Source organism: Vicia villosa, unplaced genomic scaffold (genome assembly GCF_029867415.1).
Source record: "Vicia villosa cultivar HV-30 ecotype Madison, WI unplaced genomic scaffold, Vvil1.0 ctg.000371F_1_1, whole genome shotgun sequence".
NCBI lineage: Eukaryota > Viridiplantae > Streptophyta > Magnoliopsida > Fabales > Fabaceae > Vicia > Vicia villosa.
The window spans coordinates 162,012-177,338 of record NW_026705172.1 but is presented as its reverse complement, the minus strand read 5'-3'; the positions used below and the strand labels follow the sequence as shown (position 1 = coordinate 177,338).

At 32.7% G+C, this 15,327-nt stretch overlaps 2 protein-coding genes across 2 annotated transcripts; one reads left to right on the top strand and one right to left on the bottom strand.

The window, feature by feature from the left end:
- The first annotated feature begins 8,924 nt into the window (after window positions 1–8,924).
- On the top strand, window positions 8,925–9,831 carry LOC131627600 (uncharacterized). Its single transcript, XM_058898441.1, has 3 exons — window positions 8,925–9,055; window positions 9,196–9,394; window positions 9,473–9,831. Exons 1-3 carry the CDS (start codon window positions 8,997–8,999, stop codon window positions 9,752–9,754), a joined length of 540 nt encoding a protein of 179 aa, XP_058754424.1. The 5' UTR covers window positions 8,925–8,996; the 3' UTR covers window positions 9,755–9,831.
- Window positions 9,832–10,480: 649 nt separating this feature from the next.
- LOC131627604 (uncharacterized) lies at window positions 10,481–13,342 on the bottom strand. The gene is made up of 3 exons (XM_058898444.1): window positions 11,816–13,342; window positions 10,790–11,734; window positions 10,481–10,705 (listed from the first exon to the last, which is right to left on the bottom strand). Exons 1-3 carry the CDS (start codon window positions 13,340–13,342, stop codon window positions 10,481–10,483), a joined length of 2,697 nt encoding a protein of 898 aa, XP_058754427.1.
- Between the last annotated feature and the right edge of the window lie 1,985 nt (window positions 13,343–15,327).

The following is a 15,327-nucleotide window of genomic DNA, read 5'->3' as shown; positions in this document are numbered from 1 at the left end:
AATTTTGAAATATTAAAATTAAACTGAGGATATTTTAGTAAATATAATAATTTTTTACGTATTAAAATTGAGATTCCATCCCCTCCCCTCCAAATCCCCTCAATTCGGAGGGAAGTAAAAAGTGTGGTTTGGAGGGATTTTACTCCCATCCCCTCCATTCCCCTCCTTAAATTTGAATCAAACATATTTAATTAAAATTTTTTCCTCCCTCTCCTCCATCTACTCCGAACCAAACACACCCTAACAGGCTAATATATTGTTGAAATTAAATTCTACCTTTTGAACTAAAAAAGTTATTATAATATTTAACATAACATTTTAAAGATTATGACTTTACATATGACATTTTATTTCGATTATATTTATCATAGCACATTTAAATACATAAAAAATAATTAATGTAAGCTTACATACTTAAATTAATGAAAATATTTTAAAATAATATATAAAATCTATTCTAATAATACTAAGTCGAATAGAAACAAGTTAATTTCGAATCTTATATTTATAAAAGTATTTATAATAATTTTTTTAAAATAATTAGTTTATAAATATTAAAAATTTATTTACAATTATGTATAAATATAAACAAATGCTAGCGATAAACATTGAATTATGCAAATTATACTAATTAAACTCAACTAATGAATATTATTTGAGTTACTTTACTAACTCAAAAAAATATAAACACATTGTCTCAAATATTATTATTATTATTATTATTATTATTATTATTATTATTATTATTATGGTTAAATATGTTTTTCGTCCCTATAAATAACTCAAAATCTGATTTTAGTCCCTATAAAAAATTTCTAGAATGGTTCTCCTAAAATTTTCCGTCCACAATTTTGATCCCTGCCGTTTATTTAGTCTAACGGAGACTGATGTGGAATGCTAGGTGGCGCGCCACGTCACATAAAGTTAACATAATGTTTGATTACAAAAAACCCAATAAATTATTGGGGTTACAAACCTCCCTAAATTTAGCAATCTTCTTATTTTTCATGTTGCTCTTCTTCTACTCCTTCAACATATTGCTCTTCCACTTGTTGAACTGTAGGTTGGATAAAAAGAAGGAAGAGTTAAAATGCACCATTTAGATTAGAGTGAGGCTAAAAACTTCACTTCCAAATGCCAATGATAAAATTAGAAAATGCTCGCAAGTTGTTCGAGGAAATGCCTGAACGAACAAGAGCTTCTTACCATGCCGTGGTCTCTGTTTTTTCAATATCCATCAACATCAAAATACATGAAGATCATTATTTTATTATTATTATCCTTCAAAATTATCTATTCTAAATGACAGCAAAATATACATATAGAGCAAGTAATATTTGATCTTTCTAGTGTGGAAAAAAAACTATTATTGTTAGCTAAAAATTTTAAAAATTCTTCTGTCTTGTCTACCAGATAAAAGTTTGGTCTAGTAAGAATCAGATACAAACTAAATGTAGACTCTTTGTAATCCAACATATTTTTATCTCTAATTATAAATTTTAAATGTTGTATTGAATTATCTTCTATTTGAATCCATACGAAGTTATACAGATCTTCGTTGATTATTAAAATACTTATAACATTACTATGAGTTAATATAACAAAACAAAAAAAAAACAAGAGAAATTCTCAATCAACTTTAAATATATTTAAATTTGTAAAAGAAAAATACTAAAAGAAATTATAATAAGTTCCATGTATACAATTCAAAAGTTTTATACTTATTCCACAGTTTTTAAAAAAGTGCAAATAGCAATTTTAGAAAATTTTTACTTTTCATTTGAGAAGTTTTCAGACATTACAACTTTAGTAGAATAAATCTTCGGAGTTCTTTGTTGAACTTGTCTAACTGACTATCAAAAGTTGTGATCAATATCAACCATTCCCAATAATATTGTCATTTCAACTAAAATAATTGGAGATAATTTCCCATTTGTGAAGTTATTAAATTTTAAAAATAATTTATTATTATCTAATAAATTTAAAATATATAATAAAAATGTCGTAGATAGATTGCATTCATGAACAATCTAGGGAGTGGCATTAGCGTGTGCAAGCTGTTGTTTTTCATATTCATGACCAATCTATATATCAATATATGTTAGCAATATGAGATGTTTGAAAAATTCGTGAGCATTAATAGGAAGAACCATTCATTCCCAATTTGACAGAGTGTTCTTTTGATTAATCTATGACATTCTTTTGAAGTGTTGCATATAATTAATCTTGGCATATATCTGTCCATATATTTAGAAGTCCTGTCAATACAACATTTATTGATATATCAATCCAAATAATAAAAACAATTTATTATATATCACAAAACAAAAAATATTATCAGCTTTTACATGATATACAATTTGATGATTACAAATAGCTATGCATTTTTAAATTTCGAAAATATTTTATAATTTTTTTATCAATATTAAAAAAAATCTAAGAATCATTCAATACTGCCACTCTAATTTTGATAGTTTTTAATAATATGTCAATAATTTTATATTAGTCTATTTACAATTATTGTCTTCATATTTTATCTTATTTTCAAAATTAATATTCATATTTTGAATTCAATCAATTTAATATTTCTCACAAAATTGATGATATATCTATTTTTTAATGTGTACTAGGGCAGTAGAGGGCATATTATTTTTTTATGTTTAACAGTCGTCGTTTTTTCCCCGATTTTGGAATTTCTATGTTATGCTCTTGTGATGTAATTGGGTTCTTTTTTATATGTTTTTTTTTTGTTTTTTCCAAACAACTGGTATCAAGACAGCATATTTAATAGTTTTACTCTCTGGTATTAATCCAAGACAATCCCCTGTACACAATAAAACATGATATACATATTTGAATACATATACAGTTCATACTTAAGTTAACTGGAAATGCTGCACCTTTGTCCCAGTTAAATAAATAGAGAAATTAAGCCATCACTCACCTCTTCACTAACAAAAAGACACTTGGCGTTGTAGCACAAGATCCGACGAGGCCCTGTAGCATAAACAAAATTTAAAAAATTAATAATCATTATTAAATAGCTTATGGAAGACAAATCACCTACAAACCTCCATTTCGGTCTCCGAAAGTTTAACTCACTGTCAAATCGGTACATGAATGTATCAAAATTTCAACTAATTTAAACTATGCAATCAGCAAATTGTTCAAGTGATTGTTCAGCAAACAACAATTTCCAACAACAACAAAAGTTGAAATTCGTATCAGGCAATCCTCAAAATTTCAAGTCCTTTTCTTTAGTATAAGAACCACCTAGTATGAGTCTCTCATATCATCCAAACATCTCAGTTTAAAACATTAGGATACAATGGTGTTTGTGTGAAAGAGATCATGTGATTCACATTGATCTTAGTAGTTGCCAACTCTATGGAGAACATAACATATAGTTGTTCATATATTTTGGTATTCGAAAGTTTGGTTTTTGAAGAGTGAAGTGAAATTTGATCTATATGTATGACCGAATCTAGTAGGACAAAGACTTGGTTGTTGTTCTCATTCGTGTTCTTATATTCATGTCTTTCAATCTGAACAGGCAGCAACATCCATTAAAGATGGACAAAGAATCCTTTTTAGGTTTGACAGAGCTGCCTTTTATTTTAAATTTCTTCCATTTAAAGTTCCATATCCAGTTCCATTCAAAGTATTTTTTATAAAAACTCTATATTTCTAAGACTTTTCAGCAACATATATATAGTGCATGGAACCACATTTGTGCTACAGAAGCAAACTCAACCTAGACAAAAGTTATTAACTACAAAAGCTGAATGCAACATGACCTTAATCCTAATTTAAAAATCATCTATCTCTCTAAGATTCAACTAAGATGTTGTGATACAGAAACCTACTTGAGCAGTGACATAATATCTCTCTCCCAGTTATAGAAAAACTTTGAAGAACAAGAGTAAAAACTAACCAGGGAAGAACCACGTTGGGATGTTGTTGATTATGGAACAGCGGTTGGTGGTGGAAGAATGATTGATGGGTAGGTCGCGGTGAGTGGCGGAGGTTGCTGACGTAGACAATGTTGAAACTGAACTGTGGAAGAGGAAGGTGTGTGAGCTTGTATTGAAATTCTATAAACAATGCCAAAGTAAATTCATACCTCTAATACCGAAGAAGAACGATATAAACCCAAATGAAAGCAATTTCGTTTTGCAGAGAAAGAAAATTGCAACCGCCGGTTAAATTAGGGTTTTTCGAATTTGATGAAGGGATTTGCGTGAGAGAAGAAAGAGGAAATTCGCGGCTGTGGGTTAGATTATCATTCTTCGAATTCAGAAGGTTTGTTCATGGATTTAGAAGGTTTGTTTGTGGATTCAGAAGATTGTTCGTGGGTTTTTCGTTTGGGAGAAGAAGAACGATAGTACTGGAGAATAGAAAGTAACAATAACAGTGATTAGAAACTATTTTTCAATTTCAATTTTAATCCACCTAAAGCAGCGCTTTTTCAAAAAGCGCTTTCTAATGTGAATCTAAGGCAGCGCTTTGCGAAAGCGCTTTCTAATGTGAACCTAAAGCAGCGATTTTAAATTATTTTTTTAAATTTATCTGACCTTAGACAGCACTATTTGAGAAGCACTGGCTAATGTGGTCCTTTACCAGCGCTTTTGTAAAGCCTTTCTATAGCAACCCTTTTAGCAGCACTTTTCAGAAGCGATGTCTAAGGTTGGCCTTTTAGCAGCGTTTTTACTCATTTTTGTATACACTTTCTGTGTTTTATTTTTTATTTTACTTATAGCAGCGCTTTTGTATAAAAGAGTTGTCTAAGGTGCGCTGTCTAAAGGCCTTTTTGGCGTAGTGAATCCTATATATAGCCTTAACTCCCCCTTCCTTCACAAAACTAAGCTATGTGGGACTTCTCAACATGTATATTTTCAACTAACCCGAACAATCTCCACCTTGATTGAAAATAATACATAAGTTTTCATTGTCTTCACTGACAATCATACTCCATCATAAAGAGTATCAACATGTATATTTTCAACCAATCTCAACACAAATATGTATCTGTTCAAATATGTACAGGTTCTCTTGTTAGATATTTTATGTATCCCAAAAGTCATCATAGGTTATGTAAGCATTATATGGTTATGTTTTCAAATATGTATAGGTTCTCTTGGCGTACCAATTTGATATGTGTATATTTGATTTTGTAAACAATGTAATTTGGTATTCTGTATATATTTAGTTATGTTTTATATAAAACGTTATGATTCTGTCACAAAATTTAAAGTTTCAGTGTAAAAAAATATAAGCCTGTTAAATTGAGATTTAAAATAAATTATAAATGAAAAATAAATAGGTTATACCCCTCATTTAATATATATATATATATATATATATATATATATATATATATATATATATATATATATATATATATATAACCGAAGTGAATATATTCCTTTTCCCTGGGAAATTTACAAAAATCGAGCGGTATGTTGCATGCGTTTTATAGTTTTGAAAATTAAAAAAATATAGTTGTTGGTGATCTAACCAATAACCTTTGCAACTGTCCCCACGGTGGAATGACAATCGAGGGGTAAAGTGGCAATTTTGCACGATGCCCATCGTTACCTCGCATGAGAAATTGAGATAAAATCCCTTTTGCAACCAAGGTAAAATGTGTTTTTTGTAGTAGTGTTAGTTTCTTTCCTTAATTTCTCCATCTTTCCTTTTGTAATTGTTTATGATTTTAATGAATAATTGGTTTTGGTTGATTATTAATCTTTCTTTAATTATTCATACGATATCCGCTTAAATATATTTTTCCTTCCTTTTATCTATTTGTTTATTATTTTCGCCTTTTTGATAATGCAAAAGGGGGAAGTATACTCTTAGGGGAAGTAGGGTATATTATCTATATTTGTGAGGGGGAGTTTAACCACTCCAATCAGTCACCTATGTCTAACAAAGGGGGGAAGGGTGTAGATCTATGTGCTTGAAGATAAAACTATTGCAACAAATAAATGTTCATAGTGGATTGGATGATAAAAACACTATATGTCTAATGACATGATGGGAAGTCTCCATATTTTCTTTATATCTTTATACTTTTTCTCTTTAATTATTTTGTTGCATTTCCATATCTTCCTCCCTCTGATTTTTTTTATATTTATCCCGCTGCTTTAGCTTTGTTATATTTATAAACGTAACTTAAACATTTTTATAGATCAATATTTTTATAATTGGACAACATTTTTAAACATACACAATTCATCCCTCTACTCTTGTGTTCGGAGTCACTTGTCCAACAAGTGGTACCTCCTAGCATCTCTTTGCTAGGATGCAAACTCATGGAGGTGGGCGATCTCCCTAGCTTTATCAAGTAGATCAAACACACACTTATGTCTTGTTCTATTCTCTTTACGTTTGGAAATACAATAATTATTGTTTAGGATGTTTAGATACTTTGTTAATATATAGTAAAATATGAACACTTATGGGCATACCTTACCATGTTCATTAAAATGATCATGCCTCCATGTGGGCTTTCAATCTCAACTAGCAACATATCATTTGTATCGTAAACCATCTTAAATGGAGTTTACTTTATGGTGGAATTGAGAGTTTTATGATATTACCACAAAACCTTTTCAGAAACTTTATTTAAGTACAACAGAAAATGCCTTCGGCAGGAATTAATAAATTAATTAAAATAAACGGAAATGACTATACCTCAGGTTGTTGTTTTGCCTATGGACCCTTGGCTTCATCCAACTTCTTTTATATTCCACAGAGGATTATTTTGTTGGATGATTTGGGTTGTCCATTGGCTTGCGGGTGGACTATTGAGACGAACTTAGTATGGATTCCAAGATGGTAGAAAAAATCCATCATATTTGACCTAGTGAAATGGGTTTTGTTATTGAGACTATTGGTTTCATCCAACTTCTTTTTTATTTCATAGAGGATTACTTTTTTTGGTTGATTCTAAATGTCCAATGGCTTGCGGGTAGACTATTAAGAAGGACCTCGTCTAGATTCCAAACTGGTGGAAAAACTCCACCAAGGGTGAACAAGCGAATTTCGTTTCATTATCTGAGATAATACTTCTTGGTAAAAAAACTCTGCAAATGATTCACTTCCAACAGAAAATCCAGATATTCCTTACTTGAATATGGACATTTCTTCGACATTAGTTCACTTTATAAGTAATCTACTCATGCAAGTGTGAACTTTAGTTGATTTAGGGCCAAATAGAATAGGCCTAAGATGTCTACTCCCCATTAAGTGGTCTTCTTGAATAAGTCGCTCAATCCCCCTTTGAGTTGGTGGCACTTGTTAGTAGAATAGCTCTTAACCTTATGGTATTTGTACCACTTGTTGGGTTTGGGCTCTGTAGCCTGATTTGGATGAGAAGCGATGTGGTGGATGTGGAGAACTTAAGGCTTGATTTTCTCTTGAAGGGTGTTGAGATGTGTAAAGTTATGTGTCGGTCTTCAACATTATTGTTACGAAGAATCAGACATGTCGGCGACATATTCATTGACATCCCAAGATTTATTTTCCTCATTGCTCTCTTCCCCTTTGATATAACTCATAGCCCGTGCCATTATTTTAGCTATGGAAACAGAGGGTTTTTGGACGAGAAATTCGTTGAAGTGTCCGTCCTTTAAACCATTTTAAAATGCTCCCACAAATATTTTCTAGTTTGGATATACCTACCTTTGTAGTCATCTCAATAAAGCGGATGAGGTACTCTCTCAAAAATTCATAGCATAAAAAAAATATTAAGGCTTAATTGCAACTTTGGTCCCCCTATTTTGTATTTTTCTCGATTTTAGTCCCCCCATTTTTAAAACCCCGATTTTGGTCCCCCTTTTGAGTTTTCTATTGAAAAAAAGACAGGAATAAGGACTAATTTTGCAGAAAAAAGCAAAATAGGGGGACGAAAATTGCACAAAAAACTTAAAAAGGGGACTAAAATAGTGATTTTTAAAATAGAGGGATCAAAATCAAGAAAAAGACAAAATAGGGGGACTAAAGTTGCAATTAAGCCAAATATTAAATAGACTAGTTGTCAGAGTGTCCATTAGAGATAGACTTTTTTTCTTTTTTAATTTTATTATTTTTATTGAAGAATTGTTAAAAACAATTTTATTTAAATACTTAAAAAAAATAAATGATTCAATTCATTAATCATTTAAAAGAAAAAATTCTTAGTACAGATTAGAATAGTGATATCATTCCATTAATATATTTTTGCATACACTTAAGTTTTTATTGAAAGGAAAAAAACAGAATATAAAATAAGAAAAGTTCGATTAAATAAAGGAGTGATTTCCATCAAAAGTTCCATCATCCTAACTAACCAGCCCCTAACATGTAACATGAACCACATATATTGTAGAAGAGACGCCAAAAGAGAACAATACTGACTCAAGAGAAAGAGACGCCAATGTGCCTTATCGACTGCCAATTAAAACTTCAGATAAAGGTCAATATATCCAAGAGAAAAGAAGCATAAAATAAGTACAAATATAATGATTATTGTCAATGGAGTGCTAGTTTCTTAAATGCATTAAGTTCACACATACAATTAGTAGAACATGCAAGGGGCTGACTTTGGATCTTATAATTCCCACAAACCACTTCCCACCGCACAACCTTAATCTCAATTCTCTGATATCAGTCAATCCACAACTTAATTACAAAAATAAATAAATAATTCTTCAAATTTTAGATTGATCACAAGACCTAAATTGTGGAAGTATTATTTCACCTTGGCCATAGGCCCAACAAGGAAGATATCCAATCATTAAATTAAAGTCATTAAGAGTGTGTTTGGATGAAGTATTTTAATGAGGTAATGTAACACCATTTAATTTTATCATCTTTAATTATTTATTAAAGGGTTAAACCCTATTTTGCCCCCTGCCATTTGGGGTGAATCTCAAAAAGGACCCTGTAAAAAAAAAACACAGATTCCATCCTTGCCAAATTCAGATTCCCTCATTTTAAACCCTCAGTGGATGAGATCCCATAAAAAGCTGACATGGACTTGCCACGTTGGCATATCTTATTATTTGAGGTACAGGTGTCATTTTTTATTTTTATTTCTAATTCAGAATAAACATATAACATATTTTAATTATTGAAACACTTAAACTTAAAATTAAAAAATCAAATGAAGCTGTTTTGTTGATTTCAAGTTGTCTCTTTTGTTTCTAGGGTTTGTACGCAGCGCTTCCTCCATCTACAACATCAACCTGCATACGAGCTTCAAAGAATGTCTCGAAGCGCAAGTTCAGAGATTAATAGCTGTGGGAGGAAAGCTCCAATCTGCGGGCACCATCAACCTATGCGAATGTTTGTGTCGAAATCGAAGTCAAACCCAGGAAGAAAATATTGGAAGTGTAGAAATTGGGGGGTACGTTCGATTTCAGTTTATAACCCTAGTTCTCCATTTCTTTTTTCTTAATCCTAATGTTGTTTCAAATTTATTCAGAAGAATGATGATTGCAATGGGTTTCAATGGGACGATGAAATTGATAGTGAAATAGTTGAAGGTGGCTCTTTAGCTGAAAGTGAACAACTGTTAGAGGTTATGACGAATTTGGGTGCAGAATTTGGGAAGAATTTTGTACAGGAGGTTGGGATGTCAATGAACAAGATGAAGATTGAGAAATTGAAAATGAAGGCTGCAAAAGATCAGAAGATTATTAATGCCCTCACCTGCACTCTTATTGTATCTTGGTTGTTTTTTGTTTTTCTGTTTAGTAGTAAGTAGATGTTGTACCAATCTTGGTTGTTTTTTGTTTTTCTGTTTAGTAGTAAGTAGATGTTATTGTATCAGATGTACTCTTATTGAAATAGAAATGTTATTGCCTTGTCACAGATGCACTCTTACTGAAATTGCCTTGTAGTGAACTGAAATGTTATTGAAATTTAACTACTAAAATTGCAATGACAATTAAGTTGAATCTGAGGTTGACAAATGTTCTCTAATTGCACCCTAATTGAGTTGTATCTGAAGTTGAACATCTATAATTGCATTCTAACTGAGTTGTATCAGATGCACTCTAATTGAACTATAATTGCAAACTGAGATACATAATTGATACAACTTTTAAAATTGCATTGGTACAACTGAACTGTAATTTGCAGAATTGGTAAAACAAAACTGAGTTGTATCAGACTTAGTCAATAACATTGGTACAACTGAAAACATAATTTGCATAATCTGCATAATTTCTACAACATCAAAATGACTGCATAATTGGTACAACATCAACATGACTGCATAATTTGCCATTGGTACAACTAAACTGTCAGCACTACATAATTGTTATCAAAATGCCATTGGTACAAACTATTACAAAACCAAACATAACAAAATGCCACTGAGTTCAAGCTATTACAAAACATCATTTCTTAGAACCATTAAAAACAGTACAAAACATCATCTTAGAACCATTACAAACAGGACCAAAACACAACATAATAAAGTGCAACATCATTTCTTCTTAGAGCCAACTTTCTTGTTCTTTGTCTTGTTCTTGGATGGAGACTTGTTGATAGGACTTGGATTCACTATCTGTGATGCTTGAGTTGCTAAGTCAGCTTCAACTGATGCCACCATTGCTTCAATTGTTGCATCAATTTCCCCCTCAAAGTAATCCTCTACTGTCTCTGTGTCACCCACATTGCTTGATGAAGCAGATTTCCTTGGTGCCTTTCTCTGTGACACAACAATAAGAGAAGCAATCTAAATCAATAAGAAGCAAACAAACAAAACCAATGGATAGCAAACAAAATTACACACCTTTCTCTTTAAAGCTGCAGGATTCTGAACTTCAGCTTTACATTTCCTGGAGTTATGTCCAATGCTGTCACATCTGGTGCACCTATAATTAACACCTGGCCTTCTCATTCTAGATCCATTTTCATCATGCTCTCTAATCCTAAGTTTTCTGGGTCTACCTGGACCTTTCTTGTATGAAGGTGGAAGCATATCCTCATTATCAACAGTAGGCCACATATCCATGCCATTAGTGGGACTCACACTATATGAGTAACATTTAGTGTATGTTTCCCTACTATAGCAATCATCCACAAATGATTCTGGATCCAACTTTTGATAACTCATGGCAGCTATGGCATGCCTACATGGAATGCCCACAAGTTCCCAAAAACAACATGTGCATGTTTTCTTACCTAAATCCACAATGAATTGGTGCCCATCAAATGTGTGGTTAACCTGCCATATCAAGTCTTGGCACCAAGTAGGAATCCAATTACCACTCATTACAATTTCTTTGTCCATTCTTTTCCTAGGCATAGGCATAATCTTATGTTTCCACTTATCTAACTTAGTCAAACTAACAGCAACCCTATTCATAAGATAATTCCTAATCCATTCACACATAGTGATAATTGGTTTATCCCTAGCCTGCAGTATGGTACTATTAAAAGACTCACTAAGATTATTCATCAGAACATCACATTTTGGATAATAGCTAAATGCATGCTTACACCATAGTTTGGTTGGAACACCTACTAGCCATTCCCAAGCCTTTGGATCAAGTTGCCTTAACTCTTGCATCTTCTTCTGCCAGGCTTGTAGATAGGTTGCTTTTGCTGCTCCCATCATCAGATCCCTAATTGCACTGCCTCCCCCAAATTTCTTTTTGAAATTGGCATACAAATGCCTTAGACACACTCTATGCTCTATAGACTCAAACATTTCTTCAAAAACAGCCACAAGTCCCTATCACAACCAGCAACCAAGTTAAGTCTACCAAAACATGACAAGAAAAAACAAATATACATTGAACAAGAACAATCATACCTTTTGTTGGTCAGATATGAAAACATATCTTCTTTGTTGTCCAATGTCTTCCATCAGAAGCTGCAAGAACCATCTCCAGCTTTCCTTTGTCTCTGTCTCCACAACACCAAAGGCTAGAGGAAAGTATTGATCATTTGGATCTCTAGCCACAGCAATAAGCAACTGGCCACCATACTGGGTCTTCAAATGGCAGCCATCTACACCAATAAATGGTCTGCATCCATGGAGGAACCCCTTCTTGCAACCATCAAAGCAAAAATAGAAACTACCAAACCTTGGTGGTAGTGTAGGAACTGGCCTTTCCACAGATATCTTTACAGTATTTCCATCATTTTGCTTCTTAAGTTCTGCAGCATAATTGTATAACATGGAATATTGCTTAGAACAATCTCCTTCAATTATTTTTTCAGCCATGTGTTTAGCTCTCCATGCCCTTCCCTTGGAAATCCCAACTGAATATTTGCTCCTAAGTTCTGCCATCAGATCTGATACTTTAACCTTGCCACTTTGATGCCTCTTCTCTACCACAACTTTAGACACCCACTTAGAATTTGCTGACTTGTTATTTAATACCCTAGAACAAGTATGGGTCCCCACCCAAGTTTTTAATTGAAAAGTGTGTTTGTCACCAACTTTACTACAAAGGGCTGTAAATCCACATTTACCCCTACATTCTACCCTAACTCTAGTGCTTTCATTTTTCACAAACCGAATCTCTCTACCATTTAAAACAGACCATTCCCTTATTGCATCTTTAAATTCAACAAGAGAATTAAACTCCATACCTAGTTTGAACTTATAGTCTTTGTTGAGTAAGTCTCCTCTAAACTTCTCATACTTGGGCATCTTCTCATTGTCACTAACATCTGGATCAGAACTACCAAGCTCTTCACTCTCATAATCAACATCATGCTCTACAGCCTTTGATGAACTAGGTTTGTCCCGAATCACCCTTGAAGGAACACGCAACTTTATTTTTTTGGGAGACCTTAAAGTTGATGCATCCTTGTTAGCTCTTAACTTGTACCTAAGCTTCTTACCTGCCACTTCAACCCTATTACCATCATTTGGTCTTTCAACCTCCACAGTCACAAATCCTTCATTGTCATCATTTACTCTTTCTTCCTCGCTGTCCCCAAACCTTACCCCTGGAGAGTCATCATCTTCACTCACTTCACCAACATCAACTATATTTGGTTTCTCAGCCCACTTTGTGTTGTCTCCAACAAAATGTTCTAGCCAAATATGCCCCTCAACATTGTGCTGGATACAATGCTTTGTAATTTCTGTAACATGAAGATCATCAGTCAAGTGAAAAAAGTTTTCATCAATACCTTCTATTTTCCTCCACATTCTGATTCGACCTCCATCAAAGCCAAGTTGGAGAACCACATTCATTGCTTCGTAGAATGACCAGGTATCTGGATCTTGCCCATGAAGAGTCGATACATCTCCTCCTCTGTAGAAGACGAAGTTATCACGCACGAACTCACCACCATGGTGAAAGATTATTTTGCACTGCGTCATTCTTGCAATAGAAAAACCTACCGTTAATAACCATGAAAAATAGAATCGGGAACAATAGATGAACTGAAATAATCATACCTTACAGCTGTTGATACTTTCCCTTTGAAGATGGGTTGAAAATGGACGTTGAAGAGAGAAGATGGAGAACATGCAAATGGAACTTTTCTGTTTTAGGGTTGCAAGGGGGAGAACGAAAGGTTTATATCTTCATTTGATTTTTTAATTTTAAGTTTAAGTGTTTCAATAATTAAAATATGTTATATGTTTATTCTGAATTAGAAATAAAAATAAAAAATGACACCTGTACCTCAAATAATAAGATATGCCAACGTGGCAAGTCCATGTCAGCTTTTTATGGGATCTCATCCACTAAGGGTTTAAAATGAGGGAATCTGAATTTGGCAAGGATGGAATCTGTGTTTTTTTTTACAGGGTCCTTTTTGAGATTCACCCCAAATGGCAGGGGGCAAAATAGGGTTTAACCCTTTATTAAATGATACACTTTTTAGTTATTTTCAATGCATTTTACACTAAGGGTAACTCTGCCCAACTTTTTGTGTTTGGTAGATAAGAATTCACCTTAATTTTTAAAAAATTGCAAATTGGTCCTTAATAATTTTTAAATTTTACAATTTGATCCTTCAAATTTTTAAAAATTGCACATTGATCCCTACTTTTTAATTTTTTATTTGGTCCAAAATATTTAAATTTTATAAAAAATGACCCCAAAATTCTAACAATAAATTATCTTAATACTTCATCCAAACAAAATAATTTTAAAATGAATGAATTTGAATTGAATCATTTAAATTGCTTTGAATTTTAAATTCCTTTGAAATTTTCAATTACCTCATCTAAACACAGTCTAAGTGTTATGATACAGTGTACTCACAATTTTGAGACTTGTCACTATATACATATGGTAACAATATATTATTACCCCTCTTTATATAACTATAAATAACTATAGTGATAATTTTTTTTCACGTGCCAAAATAATAACAAGTAGTGGATAAAATTGTTGGGTTTGGTTGAAAATATATATGTAGAAGAAGTACCACATCGCTTATTTTTGTGAAGGAAAAGAGAATCCAATGTTATATATAGGATTCAAGTTTTTATTTACAAGATGCACCAGTCAAAAGCACTTTAAGCTTCTATTTGACTTTCTTTGTTCTCTTATACTCTTGTATTAGAGTGTTGTGAGATGTAGTTACATATTTGTTTTGGAAGGTGTGAGTGTACTGGAGGCCTGGGGTATTTAATGGTATATTATGTGTTGTAACAATTTTCACATAGTGTTATTCTCTGGTTGTCTATTGACAAAAGTGAAAGTCAAAATATCCTCATTTAATCAGACCATCCATTTTGTTAGGATCCAGGCCAGAGGTTACCAAGACAACAATAAGATTTAGAACATAAATTTGAGTTACTATGTTCTCAAAATCTCATATGCTCGCATTGGCTTGCAACTTTGAATTCAGAACATACACTACCAAGGGAAACAAAACAACTTGATCTTTTGACCCTTCAAACATGTGTTGGCCAACATGTCTCTTAAGAATACCATTTTCATGTTAAATAGAAGAGATTCTCCTTCCTAAGGTCAAGAGCTACACTTTAATTATCCTTTACCTTTAGTACTTATGGCCACCAAAACACATTTTTGATTCTTATCTTCATACAAGAACTGAATTTGATTTCAAACATACCTTTTGACTAGATAGCTTAACAAGATAGCTTAAGACTTCTCTTGTTCCAATCCAGTGATGTGACGTGTCTCCCTCAATGTTTGGGTACCATCAAAAGCAAGGAAATGGCAAGTCAAGGCCACCAATTTAGCCATGTAGAGAATACACTTAACCAATGCAGATTGACGGTCAAGAGGTCCTATGTCATCAACATATATTAAGTTTATCTCAGGAATCAAGGATCGTATTATAGACGGATCGGAAGGAAGAGGGGGGGCTGTAACGCCCCATTTT

Excerpts from the sequence above, each read along its gene's own strand:
- LOC131627600 (XM_058898441.1), top strand. The coding sequence starts at position 8,997 with ATGAGATCCCATAAAAAGCTGACATGGACTTGCCACGTTGGCATATCT. Across the intron at positions 9,056-9,195 it reads GGCATATCTTATTATTTGAG|GGTTTGTACGCAGCGCTTCC; the intron begins GTACAGGTGTCA and ends TTTTGTTTCTAG. Across the intron at positions 9,395-9,472 it reads GGAAGTGTAGAAATTGGGGG|AAGAATGATGATTGCAATGG; the intron begins GTACGTTCGATT and ends AAATTTATTCAG.
- LOC131627604 (XM_058898444.1), bottom strand. The coding sequence starts at position 13,342 with ATGACGCAGTGCAAAATAATCTTTCACCATGGTGGTGAGTTCGTGCGT. Across the intron at positions 11,735-11,815 it reads TCATATCTGACCAACAAAAG|GGACTTGTGGCTGTTTTTGA; the intron begins GTATGATTGTTC and ends TGGTTGTGATAG. Across the intron at positions 10,706-10,789 it reads CTGCAGCTTTAAAGAGAAAG|AGAAAGGCACCAAGGAAATC; the intron begins GTGTGTAATTTT and ends GTTGTGTCACAG.